This window comes from Chelonoidis abingdonii, chromosome 21 (genome assembly GCF_003597395.2).
Source record: "Chelonoidis abingdonii isolate Lonesome George chromosome 21, CheloAbing_2.0, whole genome shotgun sequence".
Classification (NCBI taxonomy): Eukaryota; Metazoa; Chordata; order Testudines; family Testudinidae; genus Chelonoidis; species Chelonoidis abingdonii.
Genome location: NC_133789.1, coordinates 6,464,935 through 6,491,311, shown reverse-complemented (window position 1 = coordinate 6,491,311; position 26,377 = coordinate 6,464,935). Strand labels below are relative to the sequence as shown.

At 45.7% G+C, this 26,377-nt stretch overlaps 1 protein-coding gene across 13 annotated transcripts in view; it reads left to right on the top strand.

Moving 5' to 3' along the window:
- LOC116831452 (beta-1,4 N-acetylgalactosaminyltransferase 2-like) overlaps positions 1-26,377 on the top strand; it is a 95,716-nt gene that overhangs the window by 19,888 nt on the left and 49,451 nt on the right. For 4 of the 13 annotated variants that reach the window (XR_012654690.1, XM_032791460.2, XM_075059728.1 and 1 more), the window contains 9 exons: positions 10,300-10,476; positions 14,537-14,674; positions 15,980-16,086; positions 16,951-16,988; positions 18,473-18,653; positions 19,306-19,392; positions 20,088-20,275; positions 22,014-22,154; positions 23,451-23,670. Coding sequence is in view for 8 of the 13 variants with exons in the window: in XM_032791460.2 (XP_032647351.1) it covers positions 10,300-10,476; positions 14,537-14,674; positions 15,980-16,086; positions 16,951-16,988; positions 18,473-18,653; positions 19,306-19,392; positions 20,088-20,275; positions 22,014-22,154; positions 23,451-23,670 (1,277 nt within the window). In the remaining 5 variants the exon portion in view is untranslated. Of the gene's footprint in view, positions 1-1,874; positions 2,032-10,220; positions 10,477-14,536; positions 14,675-15,979; positions 16,087-16,950; positions 16,989-18,472; positions 18,654-19,305; positions 19,393-20,087; positions 20,276-22,013; positions 22,155-23,450; positions 23,671-24,296; positions 25,386-25,978; positions 26,106-26,377 lie in introns of those variants that run through there. The other 9 variants (XM_075059725.1, XM_075059726.1, XR_004375198.2 and 6 more) reach the window with 8 other exon arrangements.

Sequence of the window (26,377 nt, the reverse complement as noted above, 5' to 3'; positions counted from 1 at the left end):
TTTGTTTTATTCTGCTTGGTAACTTACTTTATTCTGTTATTACTTGAAACCACATAAATCCCACTTTTTATACCCCAGGAGCGAGGACTGAAGCCTCATCCCGCCTGAGCCCAGACAAAGCCAAAACCCGAGCCCCACCATCCCGGGCAGGGGGGGGCAAAGCCAAAGCCCAAGGGCTTCAGGTCCGGGAAGGGGGTCCTGTAACCAGAGTCCTGTTCTTGGGCTTTAGCATCAGTCCAGGGTGGTGGGACTCGGACTTTGGCTTCAGCCCTGGGCCCAGCAAGTCTAAGCCAGTCCCGGCAACCCCATTAAAATGGGGGCATGACCAACTTCAGGGTCCCGACCACAGTTTGAGAACCGCTGGTCTAAGAAGACCAACCAGACCAAAGGATGGGTGGGTAAATGAATAGAGGCACAGAAGGGTGAAGGGACTTGCTTAAGGTCACACAGCTGCCCAGTGATGGAGCTGGGAACAGAACCCACCTCTCCTGACTCCCTCTCCAGTATCCTCCCTGATAGACTATGCTGCCTTTCAGCTGGTGAAAGCCTCTCCATGGTGCAGGTGATCTTGGCTGGAGGGGGCATACACTGCCCTGAGTCATATGGCAGTGGCAGCTAACTGTTAGCTGAAAGAATAAAACCAAACCAAAGTGCCCTAGGCAGGGTTCCTACTGTCTGTGCTGACAACTATGATTTGATCCAAACCAGAGCAATTATTAATTAAAACTGGCCCACAGACTTTGCTCCTGCATAGCAGGATGAGCCGGATTATACTGTTCAAAATAATTTAACAAGTTGTTTTACTGGTGAATTGTATTTATCCAGTGGTTTCTTTCTGGCACTGGTGTTCTGGGTTGCATTTCTTATGAGGCCTGTATCTATACTGTTCAGTATGTGTTCTCTTACTGCTTTTCCAAAATAAAATTTATTTGCTTAGTTTGCAGCTATTTTTTAAAAAAGATCAATATTTATGTCCTTTCTAAGCTGACCAGTAGTTTGTTTGCAGTATATTTCTAGTCGGCGTTTGTTCTCATGGAGATAATTTTGCATAGGGTGGTGGTACAGCTGAGCCATTCCTCCCAGAGGAAGCTTTTTACCTTTTGAGTAGTTTGTCTGAAAATCTCAGAATTGGGGACATTTCCAGTATCATTGCTGGGTTGTCACTGCCTATATTGAAATGGACAAGGCATCTCCTTTTGGCTTAGATGTTGTGAGGTTTGTTGTTATCCTGATTTTAAGAGACCGACACATAATTGAATTGCATTTTACGTTTTTTCATGAACAGTTTGACTTTGCAGCAGTTCCAGATTTCTAGTTTTGTGCCACGCTAAAGCAATTGCTTTTTAAAAAAAGTCCACAGAGCAGGTAAATATTCTCTCCTACCTCATTTTAGGTGGTTTTGTTTATTAGCGTCTTTAGGGTAAAGATGTGTTTGATGCTTTGATTCTCAGGTATGTCTGCAGCTATTGGACTTGTTAACAGGGTGGAGCTGTAGACTCTGAGTACCAGGTGCAGGGTTGGCATTGGATATACCTGTGTGGGTGGGGCTGTAGATATTAAATACCCGGAGCTAAGATGGTATTGGGTGCCTGTGTACTAAGGGTTTGAGCTTCTGGGAGGGTTGCCATATAGCTCAGATTAGTGCAATTGGTTGCTTGTGGGGAGCTCATGGTTGTCGGGGGTGTTTGGTTGGTTAGAATCAGCATGTTCTGCGAATGGAGCTCTCCATATTCCTGGGCTTCCTATGTAGCTAAGGTATTCAGCTGCCAGTGGATTCCGAGATCTTACTGCAGGTTTGATTGTGGCTTCTTATTGTTCTGTGTGTGGTTTTTTTTGTTTTGTTTTTTTTAGTGGAATAACTGAGTGAAAGGGAGTTGTCTCCACTTTTTGCCCATTCTGTTCAGGCTTCAAATTTTCTGGGAGAAACGCTGCAAATGCAAACCCAACGCAGTTCCACTGAGCTGGGCCAGTGTTTCCCAAACTTGGGACACCAGTGGGAACTGTGATCGGCCGAACCTGCGGACATGACAGGTAAGCAAACCGGCTGGGCCTGCCAGGGGCTTTCCCTGAACAAGAGGCGCCCCAAGTTTGGGAAATACTGAGCTGGGCTATTGAGTTATGCAGATACTGCTGCTATAGTAGAAGCAAATGACTATGCCCTGTCTGGGGGTAAAGGGAAAAGCCTTCCTGGAATTGAAGCTCAGGGATTCTAGTGTTCGATATTGGCCAGGAGAGGAAACCCCTTGGCTGCAGAACAGCTCTCCTTGTAAACAAAGGGCAGTAGCATTTTCTTTTGCTTCTTAAAAACTAACCTGGTCTGCTCAAACAGGCAAAACACACTTCACTCCCCCTCTCCCCCCTGTGGTAAAGGTGCTTCCTAGGCCTGAGGGCTGGTGTGGGTATGGGCCTTTGACTTGCAAAGGCTATAATGTTGTGGGTTGAAATGGGGCTTTCTGCTTAATTGTCAGCAAAGTTGTAGAGATCCCCAGTCAGTGTATAAACAACCAGGAGTCCTTGTAGCACCTTACAGACTAACAAATTTATTTGGGCATAAGCTTTCGTGGGCTATACATCTTATGAAGTGGGTTTTAGCCCATGAAAGCTTATGGCCAAATAAATTTGTTAGTCTATAAGGTGCCACAAGGACTCCTGGTGTTTTTGCTGATACAGACTAACACAGCTACCACTCTGAAATCTGTCACCAGTCAGTGCATGTCTCTCTCTTCTCATTATAGGTGGGTCGATGGCTAATTTTAATAAAACTCTTTCTAAATTAAACCAATTTGTCTGTTGATGCTTTTAAAGTGAATATACTAGAATCTTAGTGTAAAAAGCTAAACAAGGATGAGAGAGCCTCATCCATTAAGATACATTTAAATAATTGTCATTCATTTCCTAGACAGATGGGGTGGGAGGGTTATATTAAAACCTGTAACAACAACAAAGTTGGTGCTAAAGGGGGAATTTATAGGAGGAAACTGCTGTGTATTTAATGATTAAATAGGATAAAGAAATGACTGTCTAAATTTTGACCCTGACTTCAAAGAATGTTGGGAGTCTTTATACAGGGTCTTAATGATGCCTTATGAGCTTTAAGAAAAGGTGTGTAAATTAAACCAACTTGATGCTTTTTGAATATGCTATAATCATAATTAAGTATTTTTAAAACGTCTAAAGAAGTGCACACATCTCATAGCTATATTGGATGATGTGAGGGTCAGAGGGAAGAGGAAACAACTGCTGCTTCAGTGTTTAAACACAGCCATTTCCTTGTCCCAAAAAGAAAAATGACCATAAGGCCTCAGAATAAAGGGTACTAAAAATAGAGAAGAGGAACTCAATATGAAGGAACCCAATAAATCGCAGGAAGGCCGCAATCATAGATATATTTAAACGTCTTTCTTCCCTGTTGATCAAGAAGAGTAAATGCAGCAGTAATCTTGTATTCCGTGATTGCCTGTATTTCTGCCAACAAAAAGACTTGAATGTAAGGTGTTCTCAAAAATACACCTCACTTTATGAGCTCCCATGCGCTAATAGTAATAAGACCCCTCCCCCCACTTCATGTCAATGCTTTTCTGTTGAATCATTGTACTTGCAGGTGGTTGTATTTGCTTATCCCACAACTTTGCATATGGTTGTAAGACTTGTGGTGCTTTACAAATGACCTCTAATCAGGAGAGTAGCCATTTTGACTTCAATAAAATCATAAGGAACTACTTTAATGAATAAGGGGTTTCAAGATTAATCGTATAGATAAAAGGCTAACAATTTTTAGTTTTGGAGAGGACATTGTCTTAAATACCAAGTGCAATAATTGCACAGGCATGTAATGCTTTCTTTACAGTCTTCCTCCTACCACCAGCCAAAAAGCAAGAGATCTTGGTATGCTCCAGTAAACCAGGCAATAGGCATAATGTTCACAATATTAAACGTTTACAGGACTGAGCCCCAGTTTTGCTTTAGTTTTGAGTGTCTTTTGTTTTGTTTTATTTTATCGTCTTCCTTGTTTAGTTTCTGGAATTTTATTCTTCAGGGTAATCATTTTAAAAGGGATGGTGAGGCAGAATTAATTAGTTTGGTTTGTTTAAAAATACCAGAATTTTTAAAATCTCCCTGTTCTTGTGTGATCTGGCTTTTTTACAAATATCTAGTAGTTGCCCGTTTGTGTGACTAGGATCCAAAGTGACTTGAGGATGTAAGACTACAAATAGTAATTTTTTTTCAGAGTTATTGTTTTCTTTTGAATTTTATCCTTCACAATACAATTTGACCTTAAGTAAAATGATATATAAAACAAAAAGGGAAAATGCCTTTTACAATACCTAAACCCAAAAAATATTTCCATGATGTGTATTTAAAAAATTTTTAATGGGAACTTTAAAAAAAAACAAAACAAAAAAACCACAAATATTTCCTCCAGTTGTTCTGAACATGAAAGGAAACATGTCTGAAAGGAAAACAAGCAAAGACCATTTATGGTTATAATGTCGCCATTGCCGGGTGAACTCAAGTTGCTCCTATCGAGTTAGCCTGGCTCAAGGGAAAGTGCCACACTGCAAAATGGCTCGGTTGAACAGCACCGTGTAGGAAGGCCATTCCTCCAGTTTTAAACCAGACACTCCTCTTTTGGGGTAATTTGTCCCCCGGCTGGTACTGAGACAAAACCAGACTTGGTTTTGTCCAGTATGAGGTGAAGGACACCATTTTGAAGAATGTGCCGTTCCACCTCTGTCTGTGTGAGGGGAACGGCGTGTTCTTCAAAATGGCGTCCTCTGTGCAGCATGAGCTTGTACGCACCAGGCGTGGGAGGTCATGCTGGCGGGGGTGGGCCCACACCATTCCCAGAAGTACCAGAGTGTCCATTATTCTGGGGATGTGTGAGTGGCCACCCTAGCACAGAGCAATTGTGTTAACAGCTGACTGTCTATACACCTGATGGGCCAGCTAACTTGAGCTAAAAGCACCCCTACTTGGAGTTCAGGGCAGGGCCGGCTTCAGGGTTTTTGCTGCCCCAAGCGGCAAAACAAAACAAAAAAACCCTGCGATCGGTGGCTGTTCCGCCACGCCACTTTCTTCTTTGGCGGCAATTTGGGGGCCAGTCCTTCCCTCCGAGAGGGACCAAGGGACCTGCTGCCAAATTGCCTGACATGCCGCCCCTTCCCTTTGGCCGCCCCAAACACCTGCTTGCTGAGCTGGTGCCTGGAGCTGGCCCCGGTTTAGGGGGTTTGTGTGTAAACAGAACTTGAGTTAATTGTTCAGTGAAGACAAACCCTATAATGAACTCACTTCTTTGTTAAGACTTGATTCTGCAAACACGCAGGCAAGTGAGTAACTTACTTACTCAAAAAATACTACAGAAGTAATGGGGAGTAGCTTGTGTGAGTAAAATGACTCTTCCCTGTGTACGTGTTCTTGCAGGATGGGGCTCTTCATGATGGGCAGCATTCCAAGTCTAGCTGGACTTTCCCATCACACTGTGCTGTTTGTATAAGTGCCATTTCCTTTCTTGGGTCAATGTAAATAAGCCACGGTGGTATTGCTAATGTCAGGCTAGGTCCTGGAATAGGTTTTGTGGGGCTGGATTTCCTCCTTTTGAGTCTTGATGATGTGAAAAATCCATTCCTCCTTAAGTTTAGGAATCTCATTGCTGGTGGTAAACTGATGAGCTTAAAGCTCAAAAAGTGGAGCAGAGGGTGCTTCTGTCTAAATGGGCTTATTTAGAAGTGATTGTTATAGATTATATAGGTATGTGTTTTTTAGTCCACCAGTGTTCATAGCGTGGCTTTTTTAAATGATGGGCCCAAACGTTCAAACCCAAGTGTCTAAATTATGCATCCAAGGAGAAGTTTGGTTAGACTCTTTCTCCCCCAACCCAGTAGTGAGCTGGAGCCGGTTCGTGCGAACTGGTTGTTAAATTTAGAAGCTGGTTTAGAACCGATTGTTAAAGGGGTGGGCAAACTCCAGCCCGCGGGACCGTCATGTCCGGCCTGCATGAGCTCCCTACTGGGGAGGTTCCCTAGCCCCTCCTCTGCCTTCCCCCCTCTCACAGAGCCTCAGTGTGCTGCAGTGCCAGCGCTCTGTACTGCTCCTGGGCAGCTCTGCAGCTCTTGCCGCTTTGAGTGGCAAGGTAAGGGGGTGGGGCTCAAGCTGCAGCGGGTCGCGTGGCATCCATACACGCTGCCCTGAGCAGCACGGTAAGGGGGCCAGGCTGGGGTTGAGAGGAGGGGTTGGATAAGGGGCAGGGAGTGGTTGAAGGGGATGGAAGTTCTGGGGGAGTGGTCAGAGGAGGGGGAATGGGGGGGTTGGGTAGGCATGGGAGTTCCGGGAGGTCTGTCGGGGATGTTGGTGGATGGGATAAGGGCAGTTGGGACAGAGTGGGACAAGTTGGGTAGGGAGTGGGCAGTTAGGGTGGGGGGTCTCTGGAGGGGATGATCAGGGGACAAGGAGCGGGGGGAGTTGATGGATTTTGAATTCTGAGGGGGGCAGTTGGGGGCAGGATGTGGGTTTGGTTTGGATGGAGTGGGCAGGCTGTTTTGGGAGGCACAACTTTCCCTACCTGGCCCCCGATACAGTTTTGCAACCTCGATGTGCAGGGCCAGCTTTAGGAAGTGCGGGGCCCTGGCAGGGATGACTTAAAAAAGAAACAACAACACGTGGGGCTTGTACTCACCAGGCAGTGCTCCGAGTCTTCGGTGGAACTTTGGCAGCGGATCCTTCACTTGCTCTGGGTCTTCGGCAGCACTGAAGGACCCACTGCCAAAGATCTGGAGCGAGTGAGGGACGTGCTGCTGAAGACCTGGTAGGGAAAATGTTGTTAAGATTTTGGCAGCTCATCACTGCCCCAACCCCTTTAAAATTCTGAGCAACCCCACTTTGTGGCTTCAGTATTTTCATGATAGGCAGAGAGCAAGTTATTAAATACACATAATGTTTGTTGCACAACTGTTGGCAGGCACTCTTTCTGTGCAATGAATACCACAGCTCAACATAGACTTTAAGGTCAGAAGGGACCATTATGATCTTCTAGTCTGACCTCCTGCACAATGCAGGCCACAGAAGCTCACCCACCCATTCCTGTAACAAACCCCTGACCTATGTCTGAACTGGGGAGCAGGGATAGCTCAGTGGTTTGAGCATTTGCCTGCTAAACCTTGGGTTGTGAGCTCAATCCTTGAGGGGGCCACTTAGGGAACTAGGGTAAAAATATGTCTGGGGATTGGTCCTGCTTTGAGCAAGGAGGTTGGACTAGATGACCTCCTGAGGTCCCTTCCAGCCCCACTATTCTATTGAAGTCCTCACCTTGCGGTTTAAAGACCTTCAAGGTGCAGAGAATCCTCCAGTAAGCGATCCATACTCCACGCTGCAGATTAAGGCAGAAAAGCCGCAGGGCCTCTGCCAATCTGCCCTGGAGGAAAATTCCCTCCCAATCAGCTAAAACAGGGGTAGACAACCTATGGCACATGTGCCAAAGGCAGCATGCGTGCTAATTTTCAGTGCCACTCACACTGCCTGGGTTCTGGCCACTGGTCTGGGGGGCTCTGCATTTTAATTTAATTTTAAATGAAAAGTTTCTTAAACATTTTAAAAACCTTATTTACTTTACATACAACAATAGTTTAGTTATATATTATAGACTTAGAGAAAGAGACCTTCTAAAAACATTAAAATGTATTCCTGGTACGCAAAACCTTAAATCAGAGTGAATAATTGAAGACTCGGCACAGCACTTCTGAAAGGTTGCTGACCCCTGAGCTAAACCCTGAGCATGTAGGCCAGACACCCAGGAAAGAATTCTCTGTACTAACTCAATCCCACCCTATCTAGTGTCCCATCACAGGCCATTGGGCATATTTACCATTAATAGTGAAAGAGTCAAAGCTCCTTTTAGGGAAGACTGCACAGGAGAAAGGAGGGGGGAAATGTTACTGGACCAACGTACAGTACAGTTAAAATATAGGTTTCAGAGTAGCAGCCGTGTTAGTCTGTATCCGCAAAAAGAACAGAAGTACTTGTGGCACCTTAGAGACTAACAAATTTATTTCAGCATAAGTTTTCGTGGGCTACAGCTATGCATCCGAAGAAAGCTTATGCTGAAATAAATTTGTTAGTCTCTAAGGTGTCACAAGTACTCCTGTTCCTTTTGTAGTTAAAACATAGTTATCTTCATATTTCTCTACTAGCTGTTATTTGAACAGTGTCAAAACCATGGGGCTTGGGGAAATTCTTGTGTGAGAAATTGGAAAGGAGTGGCAAACCACCAAAGACAACTGCAAACAATCAAAACCTCTTGAAGGTAAAAAAGGAATATTAGGGCAAACCCCCATTTGGTTATATCTATGAATAGGAACGAGACTATTTCAGTATAACAGAGAGAAGGGACAGACCCTCTGCATCCATTCATTTAGGAAAGCAGGGATGTTCTTATGAAAAATTGGATCCTGGTTCTTGTGAAGCTATCCAGTTCTGCAACTGACCGAACTTTGGGTGTAGACCCAGGTTCACTTCTTATGCTTTTTTGTTTTGTGTTGTAACCATTTGTTTCCACCATCCTTTCTTGTTTCTACTTAAATCTTTATTCTTTCTTAAATAAAAGTGGTTTTGTTAGAAATGCTCACAAGTGCTGTATGGTTTGTAGGAGCAATGGTTTAAGGTAAAACTAGTTAATTGGGGCACACTGCTTCCATGGAGGCAGAAGATCCAGGATTTCTGTGAGTAGCTTGTGTCAGGGGCTGGATATGTTTCACAGGGAAGTGCTTCAAAGAGACTCGAAGATTAGGGTACACACCTTGCAGGCACTATCTTCCATAAGGCAATGTAGCTCGGCCATTTTGAAAGGGGGCAATTTTTCATGTGTTTCTTGCTGAAAATCATGAAGTGTGTGTGTATAGTTATGAGGGCCGCTGAGAGCGGGTTCGGGCCCTGGTGAAATTTTTTTTCGGACCCCCCAACAAGGGCGGACTGGCTAAACAGGGCTGACGAGAGGTGGGGAAGCCGGGCCCCGGGCCCCCTTCCAGACCACCAGGCCCAGGTAATTTGTACCGGCTCCCCTCCCAGTCGGCCCTGATAGTTACCACTTTTTTCCAAAAGCTACTGTTGCACCAGTTCTACCCACAAAACAGGGCAGTGGGGAGGGATGTGCGTTCTGGTTGCTTTGTGGCATTCTAAAGTGTGTGTGGATGAGGGTGGGTGGGAAGCAACCATAAAAGCTAAATCATTTTTTAAATCTGCAAGTTGATTTTTCTAATAGAGTGAAGATATGAAGTATGGTCTGCTAATGTTGTGTTTAGTGTTCATGCATTACATTTTTAACTTGAAAACAATAAGATCATTCCCAAACAAAACAGCATTAAGATTGAGTACATATCAGCAATTCTGCATTAAATACCTTATAGGGATGTTGTAATTTATGCAGAATACCAAGTGCTATAAAACAAGGAAATTCATGTTTATGGCTACATATTTAAAAGAAATCCAAAAGTATTTACTTTGAATTTCCTGGGTTTATAATGCTTGGAGGGGAGTTGTTTGTTTGGGATATTTTTAATATATTTACAGCATCTCTAACATATTTAACCTGGAATTACTGACATGTACTCTCACCGTTTGCTTCATCTTAATGTAGTCTTTGAGGGAATAATAAAGGTTGTGAATGGCAGAAATGTTGACTGTGGTGTCTGGAGGAAGTGGCCTATAATTCAGGGTGTTTTTGCTCTGAGTCCAGCATACCTTTCCTTTGGGTCACAGTCCAAATGGGTTAGCAGAACCTCGGTGTGGATTTTAGGAGAGGCATTTGGTGGGTGGGGGAATGAAGGTAGCAGCAGGGATGCACTAGAAGAACTAATAAGATCTGTCTTAATAATATCCATTCTTAGCCAACAATTGCAACTAGTCAACATGTACATTCTTAACTAGTCATGCTGTAAAGGACACAGGGCTGGCTGGTTAATAGTACCCTCAAAAAGTTCAGAGAAAAACCACAATACAATACAACTGTTTTTGTCTCAGGTTCATAAGTTTCTGTCTGAACAACTGTCCTATAATTGGTATAAGCAGCTTTCCAGGAAGTGTAGTCAGTCTTTCCGAAGTATAATCAAGGCATGAGGCTTTTTTATTTTGTTTGGTAGAAAACTCTTCTGAACATGAAGAAGAGGAGATTCAGATCTGCTGGGTGTGGGTGGAAGGGAGAAAAACCCAAGCTGAAATGTGTTAAAGTCTAGAAATGCAGCCACACAGCTAAAAGCTTTTAAATGCTGCCTCATTGCTTACTGAAATCTTCCTTTCACCTGTTTAATGCAGTATGAAATACTACTTCTGTATCCTGCTCTTGTGTATAGTCAGTGTGATTTTGGTGGTCTTACGCTGGTGGTGGACAGATGTGAATCAGATCAAGGGAGAGATTTCAAAGGCTCAGTCTGACATGAAACTTCTGTCACCAGAAAAATACAAGTCCTTGTTTATCTACAATGGAATTTGGTAAGTTCCCTTGCTGATGTTAACTGCTTCAATTGCTCTTAGTTGCTAGATTTGTGCAAATACTGCCAAATGTTGCTATTGATTGTTTGATTTGTTAAATTTGCTTCAGCTGTTAATGCCCATATTGCAGAAAGTTAATTTTAGGTTTGGGATTGTGATGATTTGCACTAGTTGCCTATTTCATCTGATTCAGGGATAAAAATTCACAGGATCTTTGAGATTAATGGAAACGTCTGGCTTGTTAGATGCTCCTTATAAATTGGTTATGAACAAGCTACAGACCAAAATTATTTGCAAAAAATAATTCTGCAGATAAAGTTGATTAACAAACTTGAGAAAATTGCAAATTTTGTTCACAGGGACGAGGAGGAGGATTCCTTTGGCTCTATCTAGTCAATCACAGCAATTAGAACTGTAATGGGGGGGGACGGACTTTCAAAAGTGCTTAAATCCCATTGACTTTCAATGGGACTTAAGCCACTCAGGGCACCTCTACACAGCAAAAAAACAAACAAACAAAAAAAACCCAACAACCCAAACCCAACAGGAGCAAGTCTCACAGCCCAGTTATACAGATTCAGGCTGGCACTATGGGGCTAAAAATAACTGCAGAGACATTTCCACTGGGCTCTGAAATCCAGTGAGGGTGGGTCTCAGAGCCCAAGCTCCAGCCTGAGCAGGCATGCCTAAGTGCTGCTTTCCTCTTGGTCATTGTTCATGATAATTAGAGGTCTACCAAATTCGCAGCTGTGAAAATCACGTCACAGACTGTGAAATCTGGTCTCCTGCCGCCCAGCTCTGAAGACAGAGCGGAGAGCAGCAGTTACTGGCCGGGCACCCAGCTCAGAAGGCAAGCGTCATTGCCAGCAGCAGCGCAGAAGTAGGGGTGGCAATACTGGGATCCCCCACACCGATAGGCTTGCAACCCCCTTTAGGGTTTGAGAAACCCAATTTGAGAAACACTGCAGAGAAATCCCACATTTGTTGTGGGTGGTTAGTGGCATAAATAGCAAATTTTCATGGATGTGTTACACATCCATGAAATTTGCTATTTATGCTGTGACCAACCTGCAAAAAATGTGGGATTTCTCCATGATTTTAAGTAGACCGTTCATGATTGATGCAAAAATAGCTAGGTAGAAATGGGATTCAAATTAACTTTCTTTCCTCCTCCCTGTTGTTGTTTTGCAAAATAGAAGCTGCTCTCTCTCTACCACAGTGGCTCAGCTGCATCTTTGATTTCACACAACACCTAATGGTCCCAAGACAAATGAATAATAAAAGATAATGGGACAAATTGATCCCTCCCATTCACTTTGTTTGTTCCTGTTCTCTGCCTGTGGCACATACTAGTTTAGCTTCCTGAGGGCTGTGATACTTTGGTCTAATTCTGGATGTTGGGGTGGGGGTGGCCGAGTGGTATTTAGTGCCTTGTGATACATAGGTCAGGTTAGATCAGGGGTCGGCAACCTTTCAGAAGTGGTGTACCAAGTCTTCATTTATTCACTGTAATTTAAGGTTTTGCATGCTTGTAATACATTTACAGGGGCTGGTGGAGGGAACCGCAGACTGGCAGCGGGGCTGGCGGCCTGCTGTCAGTCTGGGGTTCTGGCCGCTGGCCCCTGCCAGCTGGGTCCCCGCTGCTGGCCCCTCTCAGCCCGCTGCCAGCCCGGGGTTCCGTTCATCTAGGCCAGCAGCGGGCTGAGCGGGGCTGGTGGCTGGGACCCCGTCTGGCTGGCGGCCTGTGGAAGGAACCCCAGGCCGGCAGCAGAGTGCCACTGAAAATCAGCTTGCGTGCCGCCTTTGGCGTGAGTGCCATAGGTTGCTGACCCCTGGGCTAGATGATCTCGTGATCCTGTCTGGCTTTAAACTCTGACTTCATTCCTGAAAATGAGCCTTAAGAGCTGGCTCTTTATTTCACAAGCAATTTGAAAACAGAGCTACAGCCTCCTCACAGAAATGTATTAGTCGGGGCAGTGTGGTCTAGTACAGGGATTCTCAAACTTCGTTGCACTGTGACCCCCTTCTGACAACAAAAATTACTAGACGACTCCAGGAGGGGGGACTGAAGTTTGAGCCCACCTGAGATTTCAGTCTCCCTTCCTGGAGTCATGTAGTGCACAGTGCTTGCATGGGGATGTGGTATAGCAGGAGGGTCCTGGGGGTCGAAGGGAGTGGAATGAGAGGCAGGTTACAATATCTGGAGGGGATGGGGGAAGAAGAAGTAGGCTGTGGAGTCAGCCGTAGATCAGGTATTTATTGCGGAGGGTCAACTTGCTCACCTCTAACCAACAAAGCTGATCTTGCAACTTCTCAGTGGACTCCGAGAGCTCCCTAAGGGCTATCAAATCTGCCAGCCAAGGGACCTGCAAATAATAGATCTGTTCCCAGAAAGAGGAAGCTCAGACACAAGCCCCTCCATGCAAACCCAAGTACGTGTAGTTCCCCTATTGTCTCTGTTCACCTCTGACAGTGGAAAAGAGGCAGCTGGGGGACTTGTTGGGGCTTTATTGTTCCTCGACACCCGTTCTTTGCAGGAAGACAGTGAAGCCGGGTGTCTCACAATCTCCTTCAAGCGTATTATGGATTAGGTCCAGTTTTTACAATAATCCCTGAGGCACATGTCCATGTGGTTGCGTGTTTTGCTGTTTGGGCTGGTGGGGGTTGCATTTGACCCGAACCCGCTTATGGGATCAAAGAGGGGGCCCTTTCTCTCTCTCTCTCTCTCTCTCTCTCTCTGTTCTGGATCTTAAGAGGGTTTGTAGCTTCCCTCCTCCTTGTGTTCTGTCCCTATCCCTTCTGCATGCTGGATAGGAGGGTGGTGGTCACCCTTCCTAGCATCTGGGAAGATGGCCTCAGTCTGTCATTACCAGAAACTCTCTCTTCCACCAGGGAATGGAATCTTGCAACATTGCTCCCTTCCGCATGGGGAGGAGGCATCCAGCAAGACAGATTAGGTGACTTTTCTGAGATCGCAGAGAGCCTGTGGCAGATCTAGGAATAGAACCTGGATCTCCTGACTTCCAATTCAGTATTTTATAGGGTTCTCCTTTTCAAACTGGGAAGGAGAGGTGAGGGGTGGCCATTGGTTCTCTATCCCAAAAGTTGGCTCTGGTATTAAGAATGATGGAGTGGGCGGGGGCAAGGGGTTGTTTTGTTTGTTGTTTTATGGACCTATAACAGGGTTCACAACCCGCCCCCCTTCCTGGGGCCCTCTTGCCCTCCCCAATAAGGCTCGGAGAGGCTTCAGGGTTGTGCAGCACCCGGGTCTTTATTTACTTACCGTTGTCCCACCACCAGTGTCCATCTATATACAGCTTTATAGGTTTTGTTACTTCCCTTAGAAGCAGAGTCAGTCTTCAGCTAGGAGGCCTCCAGCTCCCCCCCAGTGGACTAACTGACTTCTCCCTGGCTGCTCCCCACCTTCTGTCTCCCTTCCAGCCTTTATAGCTCTTGGCTTGTCAGGCCAGCAGGTGGTGCCAATCCTCAGGCCGGCATCAGGCCTCTTCCATCAGCCCCAATCTGTTTCGCCCGATTGGAGCTGACTGGGCAGGGGCAAATTAGGTACTTTTGCACCAGCACCCTGCTACGGGCCCTTACCTTGAGCTACAGCTTTATTGGGCTCTATATGTAATAAAGGACCAGTTTCTCAGCTGGCGTCAGTGGCTCTGCGCAGTTACACCAGCTGTGAATCTGGCCCAAATGTCCTACAGTCCAACCCAACTTTCTTACAAAGGAAGCGACATTCACCTGCCAAGGCAGGGGGTATCCTATTCGTATCTTAGCTCTGGCTAAGTCACAATGTTCCCTGCCAGAGCTGAACATCCCTCAGTGCTGGAAAGGTAGTGTCCAGCTGAGATCAGAACATTGCCAGTATGCATTTGAAACATGGGTTTCATGTCCATGGTTGGTGAGTTAGGCCCATATCACTAATATATAGATACGGGATTAACCCACCAAGCTTGGCTATATGCATATTATTTTAAGAAGGTCACAAAACAGCAGATTCTCCCAGTGTCCTTGCAGGAGCTGAGCCTTCTGGTTTTTTCTTTCTATTCAGGTTAGCTCCAAAGAATCAGTGCGAATGTGCCAAAGTCGATCATGTGCATGTCTACCAGATGGAAGATTATATCGATAAGAAAGACCTTGCCTCAATTAAAGAGAGGCGACAGAAGGAGTTTGAGCACTATCAGAAAAGGTAAATCGGCTCCTTCTCTGTGGAATTGTTCATTTCTGGTCACCCATTGACCTCTTCTGCTGTCACACTGAGGATGCACCTATCAGCCCATCTCCCTGTCAGTGAAGATTGTTCCCGACAGTGCATCCCCTAGTATCTTGTTGAGTCTAGTTCTAGGTCTACTGACATCCACAAATACCCTGAAATTCACTGACTATGACTATGTCAGACTAACACAGTGGGGGACTGGGCTGACAGAGTTCAGGGACTGTTGCTGCTTCTAAGTGGCCTTTTGTGTAACCTTACATTGAGTTCACAGCAGCCATCCCCTCTGGAGCACTGTATGCTTTTGAAGGGCTGACCTTACCGAGGACTGCAATACTTGCCTTCTAGAGAGAGGGATTCTGTAATACCATAGCACTTATCAGCTTTGACAGTAAGGTTCCTCTTGGAGGTAGCCAGCTAGCAAACTTATGCAAAGGGTGGCACTGTCAAAGGAGCGTCTGTGCTGTAAAGAACAGATGAGAGCCAAGAAACTAAACTTACGAAACATTAAAAAAAATGTCAAAGGAAAAATCAAGACAACAGATGACCACTAGGGCATGGACTCTAGGGAGGATTATTAGTAGCTAATATACCCATTGTCTTTGTGAAGCCAAGTGACACAAATGGGTATAAAACTTCAACCACTAAAATGCCCATTTAATCTCCTGGAAAAGCCTGAAGTCACTGTTGTTCCAACCAAACATCTTGCCAGCAGGTTACATAAAATCTCAGCCACTGTGTATAAAGTGGTGGGCTGTTCCATTTACATAGCAAAATGTGGTTGCCCATGGCCCACTATGGGTCCTAGAGACAGAACTCCCCTCCGACTAAAGGTGATTGGCTTATGTCAGGACAGAGGAAACACTAGAAGTTAGTCAGGGAGGAAGCTTGCATTGTCATTGCCTGTGCTGTACTCAGTCTGTGTCTAGGGACCCTCCTATCTCTCGACCTGTCAAGCCTGCATCTCTCCCTGGCACTAAATTCATGTGGAAAAGTCTCATGAACTGAAGCTTTGGGTTTGGGCTGTATTGAGGTAGAAGAAGTACGAGAGAGATTTTTCAGACGTTCTCCTGAAAATCTGGTTGCTTCATTTGGTGCCCCAGTGGGAGACAGTGTCTTTTGAAATTCCAGCTGCAAGCATCCAACAGATAAGACAGAAGAGACGAATAGGGGATGTGGGAAGAAAGAAGGAACACTAAAACAGAGTTTGAGTGAGTAACACAATTTTCACAATCCCTTATCTTCCCAACACTGACTCTGTTCTACTCGCATTTGTTCCAGATACCCTTCAATGACTCAAGACATAGTAATAGCCAAACCAAACATGCCATTAAGCTATCCTATTCAAGGAGTAGAGGTGATGCCGCTACACACGATTATGATTCCAGGTATACTTGTTCTGTGCCTTTTCATAGCCTGCTCATGGGCTCAACTTCCAGTGGAGTCTTAAGACCTTGTCTCTTGTACATACACTCTATATGAAATAGAGGGGCTTTGTTCTTCAGAGTATGCCAAGTCCAGTACAGGTGCAATGAAGACCCAAACCCTTCATATAAAATTGCTGAATTCAAAATCCATTCCCTGACACCCAGAGATCTGATTTCCTTCCAGTAAAGTGCACAAAATGTCTGGGATGGGTTCTTCGAATAATAACCACATGTCACTGTATACAGAGCATTTTTAAAAACAATTATGAAAAGTGCTGAAACAGTGAAGATCCCATCTGCATTTCAGAATAAATCTCTCTCGACTCATTTGTCATCAGAGCACAGATCAGCTCTTCCATCTGAATGCAAAATGCTTTCCTGAAGAGCTCTGTGGTAGTTGGTTTTAAATTCATCTCCCCACTGATTTTAATTGCTTCAGATGTTGGAATCTTGCAAAATTATTGATCTTTGGCTTTTATAAGGTGCAGGGAGTGGTGGAAACCTAAAGGCTGGCTCCCTAGCCGGTGTAAATCAGTGTCGCTCCATTGACCTCCCTGGCTTACGCTTGCGGAAGATCTAGCCCTAAATCTTTAGAGTTGCCCCAATGCAAAAATATTGCTGACATTGTAGATTTCTTCCAGGATACAACTGAAGTGGAAAAATGCAGAGAGAAGAGCTGATGATCTATTTGTATCCAGCTCTGTGATCCCATTTCAGGTGGGCTGACAGGAGTCTTGTTAGGGAACAATAATCGCTTGAGTCAAAACATTGGCTTTAGACTTGCTGCTTACTGTCCCTTACGTATGTTTCCCTTTGTTCTTCAAGGGCTTGGTTTGCATGGAGTGACTGAAGAAAAGTACCAGGTATCTTTCATGATGTTGCAGGGAAGTTTGTAGTCCAGGGTTACCTTTGCAAATGTGTAAGATGCTTTGAGATCTCTCTGAATGAAAGGGGCATTAGTTTTACATTTCTCATGAGGTTTTCCTTTTATTACCAAGGTGAGCTTGATTTCCCACCCTTGTAGGAGTATAGTAGCATTAGGGTATGTCTACACTCCCATCCCAGGTAGACTCTCTCACTAGCTTTACTGGAGTTAGGGTGCTAAAAGTAGCAGTGTGGACATTGCAGGATAGATGGTGGCTCAGGCTAGTCAGCTGAGCTCTGACTTGAGTGGGTGGGGGGCAGGCAGGCTTGGACTCAGGAAGCCTACCTGAGCTGCCACCTGTGCCACAACATACCACGCTGCTACCTTTAGTGCGCTAGCTCAAGGGAATCTAGTATGAGTCCATCGACATGGGCTGGGAGGCATCTTCTCAGCTGCAGTGTAGACATAGACAAATCCTTAGAGATCTTATGAAGATCAGGGTCCCAATGTCCCAGGCACTATACAAATACATAGGGCTGGTCTACACTCAGGCCATGTCTCTGATATTGCTGGTATAACTGATCTCGTACGCCTGAGCAAAACAAGCTCTCAGACATGCTGTGGTATAACTGCTTCTATGCTAGAGGCTTTTGTGGTCAGGGATTACAGCTTTTCACACGCCTGGCTGACACAGGAACACCAGCAGAAGTCTGTCACGTGGACTTGAAGTTTTAGCTCTCTGTGCTGGCATGATGAAAGCAGCAACTCCCCCTAGTGCAGATGCAGCTATACTGTTATAAAACTGCTTCTGGCAGTACAGGGTATTCCAGCTCCACCAATATAAGGTACCTTGAAACCATAACTATGTCAGCAACAACAACAAAAAATCACACCCTTAACTGATATAGCTATGGTGGTAAAAATTGAAGTGGAGACCAGCCCTTCGTACAACAGTCCCTGCCTCAGCAAGCTTTCATAGACACCAGGGAAGGAAAATAGAGGAACAGAGAGAGAGAGAGAGACTCTGAGATAACCAGAGCCAGGAACTGAATTTAGGTCTCCTGTGTCCTATTCAGTGGACCACATTGCCCGGCCTAGCTAAGGAAAGAATTCTTTATAATCTCACAGATCTAATGTTCCACTTCATGGGTTAGTCCCTCACATAATCAAGACATTTTTTTTTCTCCTCACCCAGTTCAAATTTTAAAAGCATGTTCAACATTTTATTTTAAAACTTTTTCTGAAGCCACAGAGAACCGCCTCATACATTGGGGGCAGAGAGGTGGCTGTTTTATTGACCTCCACAGGGGTGAGGATAGTGGTGGGGTAAGATCTCTCTTCTTTTCCTTTAAATAAGACTGTTCTTAAAGAGGCGGCCATGTGATCCACCCAGATCAGGCAGAGAGGAGAGGGGAAGACTTGTGATTTTTACCATGACCCGCCTAAGATTTCCACCTCTGTGCCCCCCGGCACTTAACGCAGGTGATCCTGCGAGCATCTCTGGGAACCCTCAATACGCTTGCTGATGTCTCTGATGATGATGTGAGAGGACGGGGCAAGAAAGAGCTGATCATCTTGACCTCAGATGTGGAGCTGCTGAATTTCATCCTTAGGCATGTCACATACACCAGTGTGGTCTACCAGCTCTCTGCAGTAGATATGAGTGAGTATCGACTGAACAATTTCTTCATCCCATCCTTGGCAGTTTGCCATCAGTTTCTCTGGTGTTACTAGGCCACTTTTAAACATCTGCTAAACTAACTTTACCTCCCAGCAGGAACCTTTCTGAAAGACCCATTATTTAACACTGCATGAGCAGAGAAATAGATGCAGGATGCTGCCATCTTCCGTAGCTGTCTCTTTCAAAGTTTTGGCAGAGATTGGTGAGGTCAGTCACCATCTCAGGAAGCTGAAGCTTCCTTCAGTGCTCTGCTTCCTAATGAATCAGGGCTTCAGTCTTTGGCTTCAAATTACACATGAGGTGAAGCAAGCCTGCCAAGGCAGGAGAATTCCTGGTACTTGGCAAAAAAAAAAAATAATTGTCCAGTTCTTTGAGTCAGTGGAAGAAGGTCTTTCAAAGAACTTTCTACGCTTTCCACATCTCCATTTTCCATCACCAAGGCTGGAAGGTCATTTAACACTATTAAAATCAGGGGACCCACTTTTATCTATTCCAGCCTAAAACATTGCCAGGGAACAAATGGATTTCCAGTCAAGAGAGGTGGAGGTTTCCACTGCGTCCTCAAAGATCTCCAGAACACTAGAAGACTTATGAGTGATGCAACTTTCCTCTTCTGCTTTTCTTGTTTTCCAAGTGAGTTTTGAGAGCAGAGATCATGTCGCTCAGTTTCCTGTGATCATCCGACAGCCCAGCCTTCCAAAGTTAATTGATCCTGGAGCAGGTAAGTGTTCCAGAGTGCCTCCCTGTAGGAAACCCCTTTTGCCCTTTTAAGGGGGTGTCAGAGAGTGGCTCCAGCAAGCTGACAATGGCTGATCGTAAATCCTTACTCCAGACTTTACTATGGTAGAAATTAGTTACTCTTTTAGGCCTGATGCTGGGCTTCTAAAGTCTCTTTCTGATCTCCTGATGCCTCTCCAGTCAAAAACGTATGTAAAATTGACAAGGACTAAACACGTCAGCATCATAGTTAATGTTTAGTAGCAGTGATATTCTTCCAAAGCTTTGTCCACTGAAAAGCCCTGAATGAACGGACCTTTTTAAACATTCTAATTCTGGAAAAACCTTGGATTGGCTTCGACAACGCTTAGTGTACTGCCTTCCATTTGAGGATTTCAATGCACTTCACAAACATTAGCTAACCCATGGGATGCCCCACATCCCTACCTCCCTTTTACAGATAGGGAAACTTAGGATGATTTGTTCAGAGTCCAACGGTTGCTGACCTAGCGCTGTTGCTCTTCCCCGTGGTCTGTGGCAGTGCTAGGAAGAGAACCCAGCAGTTGTGATCTAGTTCGCTCTACTAACCACATGCCCACCTTCCTCCTGCAGGTAAGATCTTTCAGGAATGGTGAGTAAAAGCAAAGAACTGCAGTAAAATGTTACCAGCCTTTGTCACTTCCCCGTTTACGGTTACAGATAGGAAGATCAGCTCCCTGGTGACTATCACGACGAAGACTTTCTTGCGCTATCACAAACTTCGGCTCCTCATCAAGAGCATCCGACAGTACTACCCTGACATAAAAATCATCGTCGCCGATGACAGCGAAGTCCCGGAGAAGATCATCGAAGAGAACGTTGAGCATTACATCATGCCTTTTGGAAAGGTCTGACACTTGCACAGGACTGGTTATGTAGCCAGGTCTCAGCCTAGACCCTCCATCCTTCTGTGACATGCAGGCTTCTTCATTGGTTAGAGGCCACATCCTAAATAACACATCTTCTTGGATGGAATTTTTTAAAAGCTCCTCATTGATTTAGGAGCACAAATCCTAATGAAAGTCAATGGGATTTATGTTTCTTAAACACTTGGGCACTCTTGAAAATACCATCTCTTATTGGCATTTGGATTATGGTAGTACATGCAGCCCCCAGCTGAGACCAGGGCCCTGTTGTGCTGGGAGCTCTACGGACACATAATAAGAGACAGTCCTTGTCCTAAACAGCTCACCGTTGAAGTAGATGATCCAGACAAAAGGTGGGAGGGGAAATGGAAGCACAGAGAAGGGAAGGTGACCCAGCAGAGCCAGGAATAGAACCCATGTTTCCTGAGGCCCACTCTCAGCCTCGTGCCCCATCCACTAGACCACACTGTCGGCTAAGGACTCTTAAGACTTATGTGCCCAGTTCCATCCCCCCAAAGAAATGGAGTGGAATGGTTCATGGAATTGTTTGTGTTGTACAGAATCTTTCACCTGTAGACCACCAGTTCAAATTTGTATCCAATTATTGTTCTGTGACCTTGCACCAAGGCTGCTTACCTAGGATAGCTAGGAGAAAGGGGACTGAATTTTCCATGTCAGTGTATGGGCTTTACCACTGGTACCATAGTAATTTAGCTTAAGCTACCCTAGTGGTGGATGAGATGAGTTGGTGGTCTTAATCCATTTCCTATTGGTTTACCGACCCATTAATCTTCACAGACTTAGTCAACATGTTGTTGACTATAGAAAAATTTAGGCCACATCTTGAGCATTCACGGACATAAATGGAATGGTGAGTGTCCAGCACATTTTGTGAATGGAGCATCTTACTGTGTAACTATTCAAGTTTTGTAAAAATAGTTACACTGGTGCACTGACCTGTACTGCTCTATGAAAGATCAAAGTTGAATGTTTAAGGCTCCTGTCTGTCCTCCATACCCCCCTTGGCTGGCAGCATTGGACAGGGCATGCCTCCATGTTGCTCAAAAGTGATTTCCTTCATGCTCATTAAGAAGCTTTAGAGGCAGTCCCATCCAGTCCTTGGAGAGCAGTGGGCTTGCTGTGACGTGGGGGTAGGAGGAGGAGAGACAATGAGGAATCTTGGGGCTCCATAAAGAATGTGAAGAGCCCTGGGAATTATACAAATACAGAGATGTTATAGGATGGAGACTGAAGTCTCCTGTAGAAAAACCACCTAATCTAGTAAATTAAAATCCTACAATTGTAAAAATGTAGGGCTGGTAGGGACCTCAAGAGGTCATCTAGTCCACCCCAGCCAGTGAGGCAAGATTAAATGTACCTAGACCCTACCTTCCAGGGGGTTGTCTAAGCTGTTCTTAAAAACTTGCAAAGATGGTGATTCCACAACCTCCTTAGGTAAATACTTCCAATACTTAAGTATCTTTATATACTAGTTCTTCTATCACATGGGCAAGTGATCGTGTTACTATAAAGTCTCTCTTTGTTGCAAAGATGTCCTTTTTTGTTCTCATTCCCTAGTTCAGATGACCCTCCTTTTCAGAATAGTTTCTGGATAAAAGGGATTTGCACAGAGCTAAGCAGCTTGTTGTGTGTATGTTTGCATATATATAAAGCTGTTCTGACCCTACCCTTCTGTGTCTTGGGGATTCCTGTTTACCAGGGTTGGTTTGCAGGAAGGAATCTTGCAATATCTCAGGTCACAACCAAGTACTATCTCTGGGTCGACGATGACTACTTATTCACCGAAAACACCAAAATTGAGAAGCTATTGGATGTGCTGGAGAGAACAAACTTGGATATGGTAAGAAATGCAAATAAATTGTTCCCTTGGAAAATGTTCCAGGCTTTTTGAAAGAGCTCAAGTGTCACAGTGGGTGCTGAGCCTTTGAAAATTGGGCCATTACTCAGTAGGGAAAAGGAATATTGCTTCCATCTCTCGAAATGTATTCCTCTGCAGACCTCTTTTCGTCTTCTGCTTATCAGATTATGCAGGAAATCTTCATTATTGTAATAAAATGCTTGCTTTCAAATGATGGGGAAAATCTTGCATGGATTTTTAGATTGATTGATTGTGACCACACCAGAGGTTAGTGCTATCTAGCAAAATATTCTTTGAGGATAGTGTGTGTTTGTTTCTCATCTATGTTACTTGGCTTTCTTCATGCATTAGATTGGTTTCACCTTATCAAAAAAATGCACCAATTTAAGATGGGCACAACCATTTAATCCTGGATATTTACTACTTAGTTCTGAGTATCTGCCTCTTTCTGCATTTTGTTTCAATACTTCATAGGAGACGGAAAAGTGAACAGATAGGGTACAGTACTGGCAAACAGTGAACCTGATGCAATTGGTTCCTGATCACTAAGTTCACTTCTTGTGCAATGAGATTCCTGGTTTTGTTCAAACACTAGAAATCCTCCTCTTGAAAAGTGGCATCAGTTTGTGCCAAGAGCAGGACTCTCCTTGGCCAATTTTGGAAAAACAGCTCCAATCTGGATCACAATCTTCCCTCACCACCCATTCACCTTAGATTGTAACTCGAGAAAATATACTTATCTAAGGGCAGCAAGAACATTTTGAAGCCAGTTGAAGCTGTTTTTGATCTCATGGAGTGTTTTCTTGATTCAGAGAATTTTAGAGTTTCTGGAAAATGCTTCTACACCTTAGGCAGTGACAGTTGACCTGAGAGAGTGGACGGTTGAGAAGATTTATGGAACAGATAGCCTATAACTTCTGATCATGTTCTCAAATCCACCCCAAGTCCTTAGTGAAAGGTAACAAGTTTCCAGTGAGAGCTGGCTGGTGCCCTGTGTGAAATGAATAGAACTCAGTGGTACGAGGAACAACAAGAACATGATGTTGTAGGGAATGAGCTCCAAGCAGCAGTTCACAAGAACCTAAAAGCTATTGTAAACTGGGGCTTGTTCATGTTGAGATTCTCACTGTGCAGAACAGTAACAATGAGACTTCAGGGGGTTGGACCAGTCAACAGAAGGGCTCCTGGTGACGTCAGCGGATGTTAGTCTGGGTTTTGAGTCTGCCAGGAGACGAAAAGCAGTGACTGAAAAACGTGGGTGATGGTCTTTCTCTCCAGGTTGGAGGCAGCGTGAAGGGGGACACCTACAGTTTTCAGCTGCTGTATGAGCAGGGTGATGACGGCGACTGTCTGCATTTGAGATACGGCTCCTTCCACAAGTTGGATGGGTTCCCCAACTGTGTGGTCACCAGTGGCGTGGTCAACTTCTACCTGGCCCATACAGACAAAAGCAGACACGTCGGCTATGACCCTCTTCTGCAAAGAGTAGCTCACTCAGGTAAGCCACAAGCTCTCTTAGAGTGTGGGGAAGCAAGGTCTCAGCAGGGCCACTGATGGGGGAGACGAAGGGGGCAATTGCCCAGGGGCCTGGTAGATTAGAGCGTGCGCCCCGCACCCCAACCCCCTGCCCAAGCTAGGTGAAAGTGAGTGAGGGTGGGGGAGAGTGAGTGACAGAGGGAGGGGGGATGGAATGAGCAGAGGGCGGGGCATTGGAGAAGGGGGAGGACAGGGGTGTGACCTCAGGGAAGGGCCAGGGGCTGGGTAAGGGTCTTTGAGTTTGAGTAGTTAGACAGTTGGCAACCCTACCGGGCGGGCATTTCAAAGCCCTGGCTTGCTGGTAGAGCACTTCCAGCAGCTTTCTGGGCACCAGCCAGCGCAGGCGCAGCACCGCTCAAATGTCAGGCGGACCATGCAGGTGTGGCTCGTGCGTGCGCGGGGTCCCATTGACTGTTCTGCCCTGGGCCTGGAATTGCCCAAATGGATGTTTGAAATAAAGCATTAGCAGCTGCTTCTGATTTTCTTAAAACATTTAATCATTAAACTTAAAATAGGCTAAATGATTAATAACCCATGTTTTTAACAATTAACATTGTGCAATGCATGATTATATTTGTATTGCTATAGTATGCCAACAAAGACTGAAGACCTATATAAGTATGTAGTAAGAGAAGTCCCTGCTTTGAAGAACTTGCAGTCTAAAGTAAATGAGAGGCAGAAGGGGGGTTGGAAGCCCAGAGAGGTGAAGTAACTTGTCCATGGTCACCAAGCAGGTGAGTGGCAGAGTCAGGAACTGAACCCAGGGGTAAGATCCTGGCTGAACAAAACCCCTGACTTCAGTGGGGCCAGTATTTTACCTCAGGTCTCCTGACTCCCAGCTTGCTGCTCTGGCCACTAGAATATCCCAATTTCCTGCACTGTATGTAGACTCTGCTACATGGAATGCCAAGGAAGCCTCTTCAGTGGGGTCCTGGCTTGACTGCATATAGAACAGCTAGCTGTAATGTCTATAGAGCAGGGGTAGGCAAACTTTTTGGCCCGAGGGCCACATCAGGGTGGGGAAATGGCTTGCAAGGCCATGACTGTAGGGGCAGGGCAGGAAGGAGTGCAGGCTGTGGGAGGGGGTGTGGTGTGCAGGAAGAGGCTCAGGGCAAGGGGTTGGGGTGCAGGAGGAGTGCGGAGTGTATGAGGGGACTCAGGGAAGGGGGGTTGGGGTGCAGGAGGTGTACAGAATGCAGGAAGGGGCTCAGGGCAGACAGTTGGGGTGCAGGAGGGATGTGGGGTACGGGCAGGGAGTTGCGGGGCGGGGTGAAGGAGAGGTTCAGACTTACCTGGAGCGGCTCCGGGGTGGCAGCGATGCGCACTAGGGCCAGGGGAGGCTCCCTGCTTGCCTGCCCTGGCCCAGGCCCCGTCCCTGCGTCGCTCCGGGAAGTGTCCGGCACCAGGTCCCTGTGGCCCCTGGAGGAGGGGGTGCAGAGGGCTCCTCGCGCATGTGGGTACTTCCCCCAAAGCTCCCATTGGCCACAGTTCCCCGTTCTTGGCCAATGGAAGCTTCTGGGGAGGTATCCACAGGGAAGAGCAGCGTGCGGAGCCCTCTGCGCCCCCTCCCCTAGGGGCTGCAGGGACGTGGTGCCGGCCGCTTCCTGGAGCAGCGCGGGGCTCACAGCACCGTAGGGGTGGCAATCCCACGAGCTGGATCCAAAGCCCTGAGGGGCCATAGTTTGCCCACCCCTGCCATAAATAATGCCTGTCTGTCAATTGCACCTGTATATTTCTGAGTACTTTCCCTGGATGCAAGGTTCAGCAGCTACTTTATTCAGAGTTAAATGCAGATTGTCCAGACGAGAAGTGCTTTAGTTTTTTATTTAGACCAGGAAATGTAGAAACAAATCCCTACTGGTTCTGTTAGGAGTGTAGTGTAGACAGCACCAGCTATTTCTCTTCCAACTAACTAACCTCACTGAAAAGGAAGTGGAAAAATGGTGGTTAGAAACCTAATGTAGCTTCTGTAGTGTTCAGTCGAATTGCAAGGACAACTAGGTGGACACAATATTATTACCAGAGCTGGAACTTGTCCAAACAAACTAAAAAACCCTCTGCTTAAGAAAAATGCCCGGGGCTCTTCCATAACTGCAAATGCTTAGGGCTTGTGGTTTTGCGTCTTTGCTTTAGGGTTTGTGCCCTTGGGTGTATTAATTCACACTGGCTTGTTGCACATGAATCTGTGCGTATTAGACAGTCTCCAGTAATTGCATATTATCCGTAAACTGTTTTCTGCTTCAGCATGGATCTGCATGTTTATATGGCAGGGACGTCGTATGGAGTAAGGGCACAGCATTCCGGACAGCTGTTGTAGGGTGCAGTGCTTTGCTTTGCTTCTGGACTCTATGCATTCTCGGACTTTTCTTGCTGCACCTTGTGGGATGCTAGCTGGAAGTGAGTAGCATTATGGGATATGGGGTCAAACTCAACACTTCCCATTACAGGGAGGATCTGGGCTCTACAAACCCCATACTGAGCTTAGGCAGGACGGGGAGGGGAGCTTCTCCTGTTGGCAGGCAAGTGCCAAGCCCCCACCACACACGCAGCTGCCAGTCATGAGAGGAGGTAATCACAGCTGTGCCCAATGGAGGAAACAAGGTCTCCTATAAAGAAAGGAGAACAGAGGAGGAGGCAGAAAGGCCTGGGACAGCAGAGGGGCAACTCCC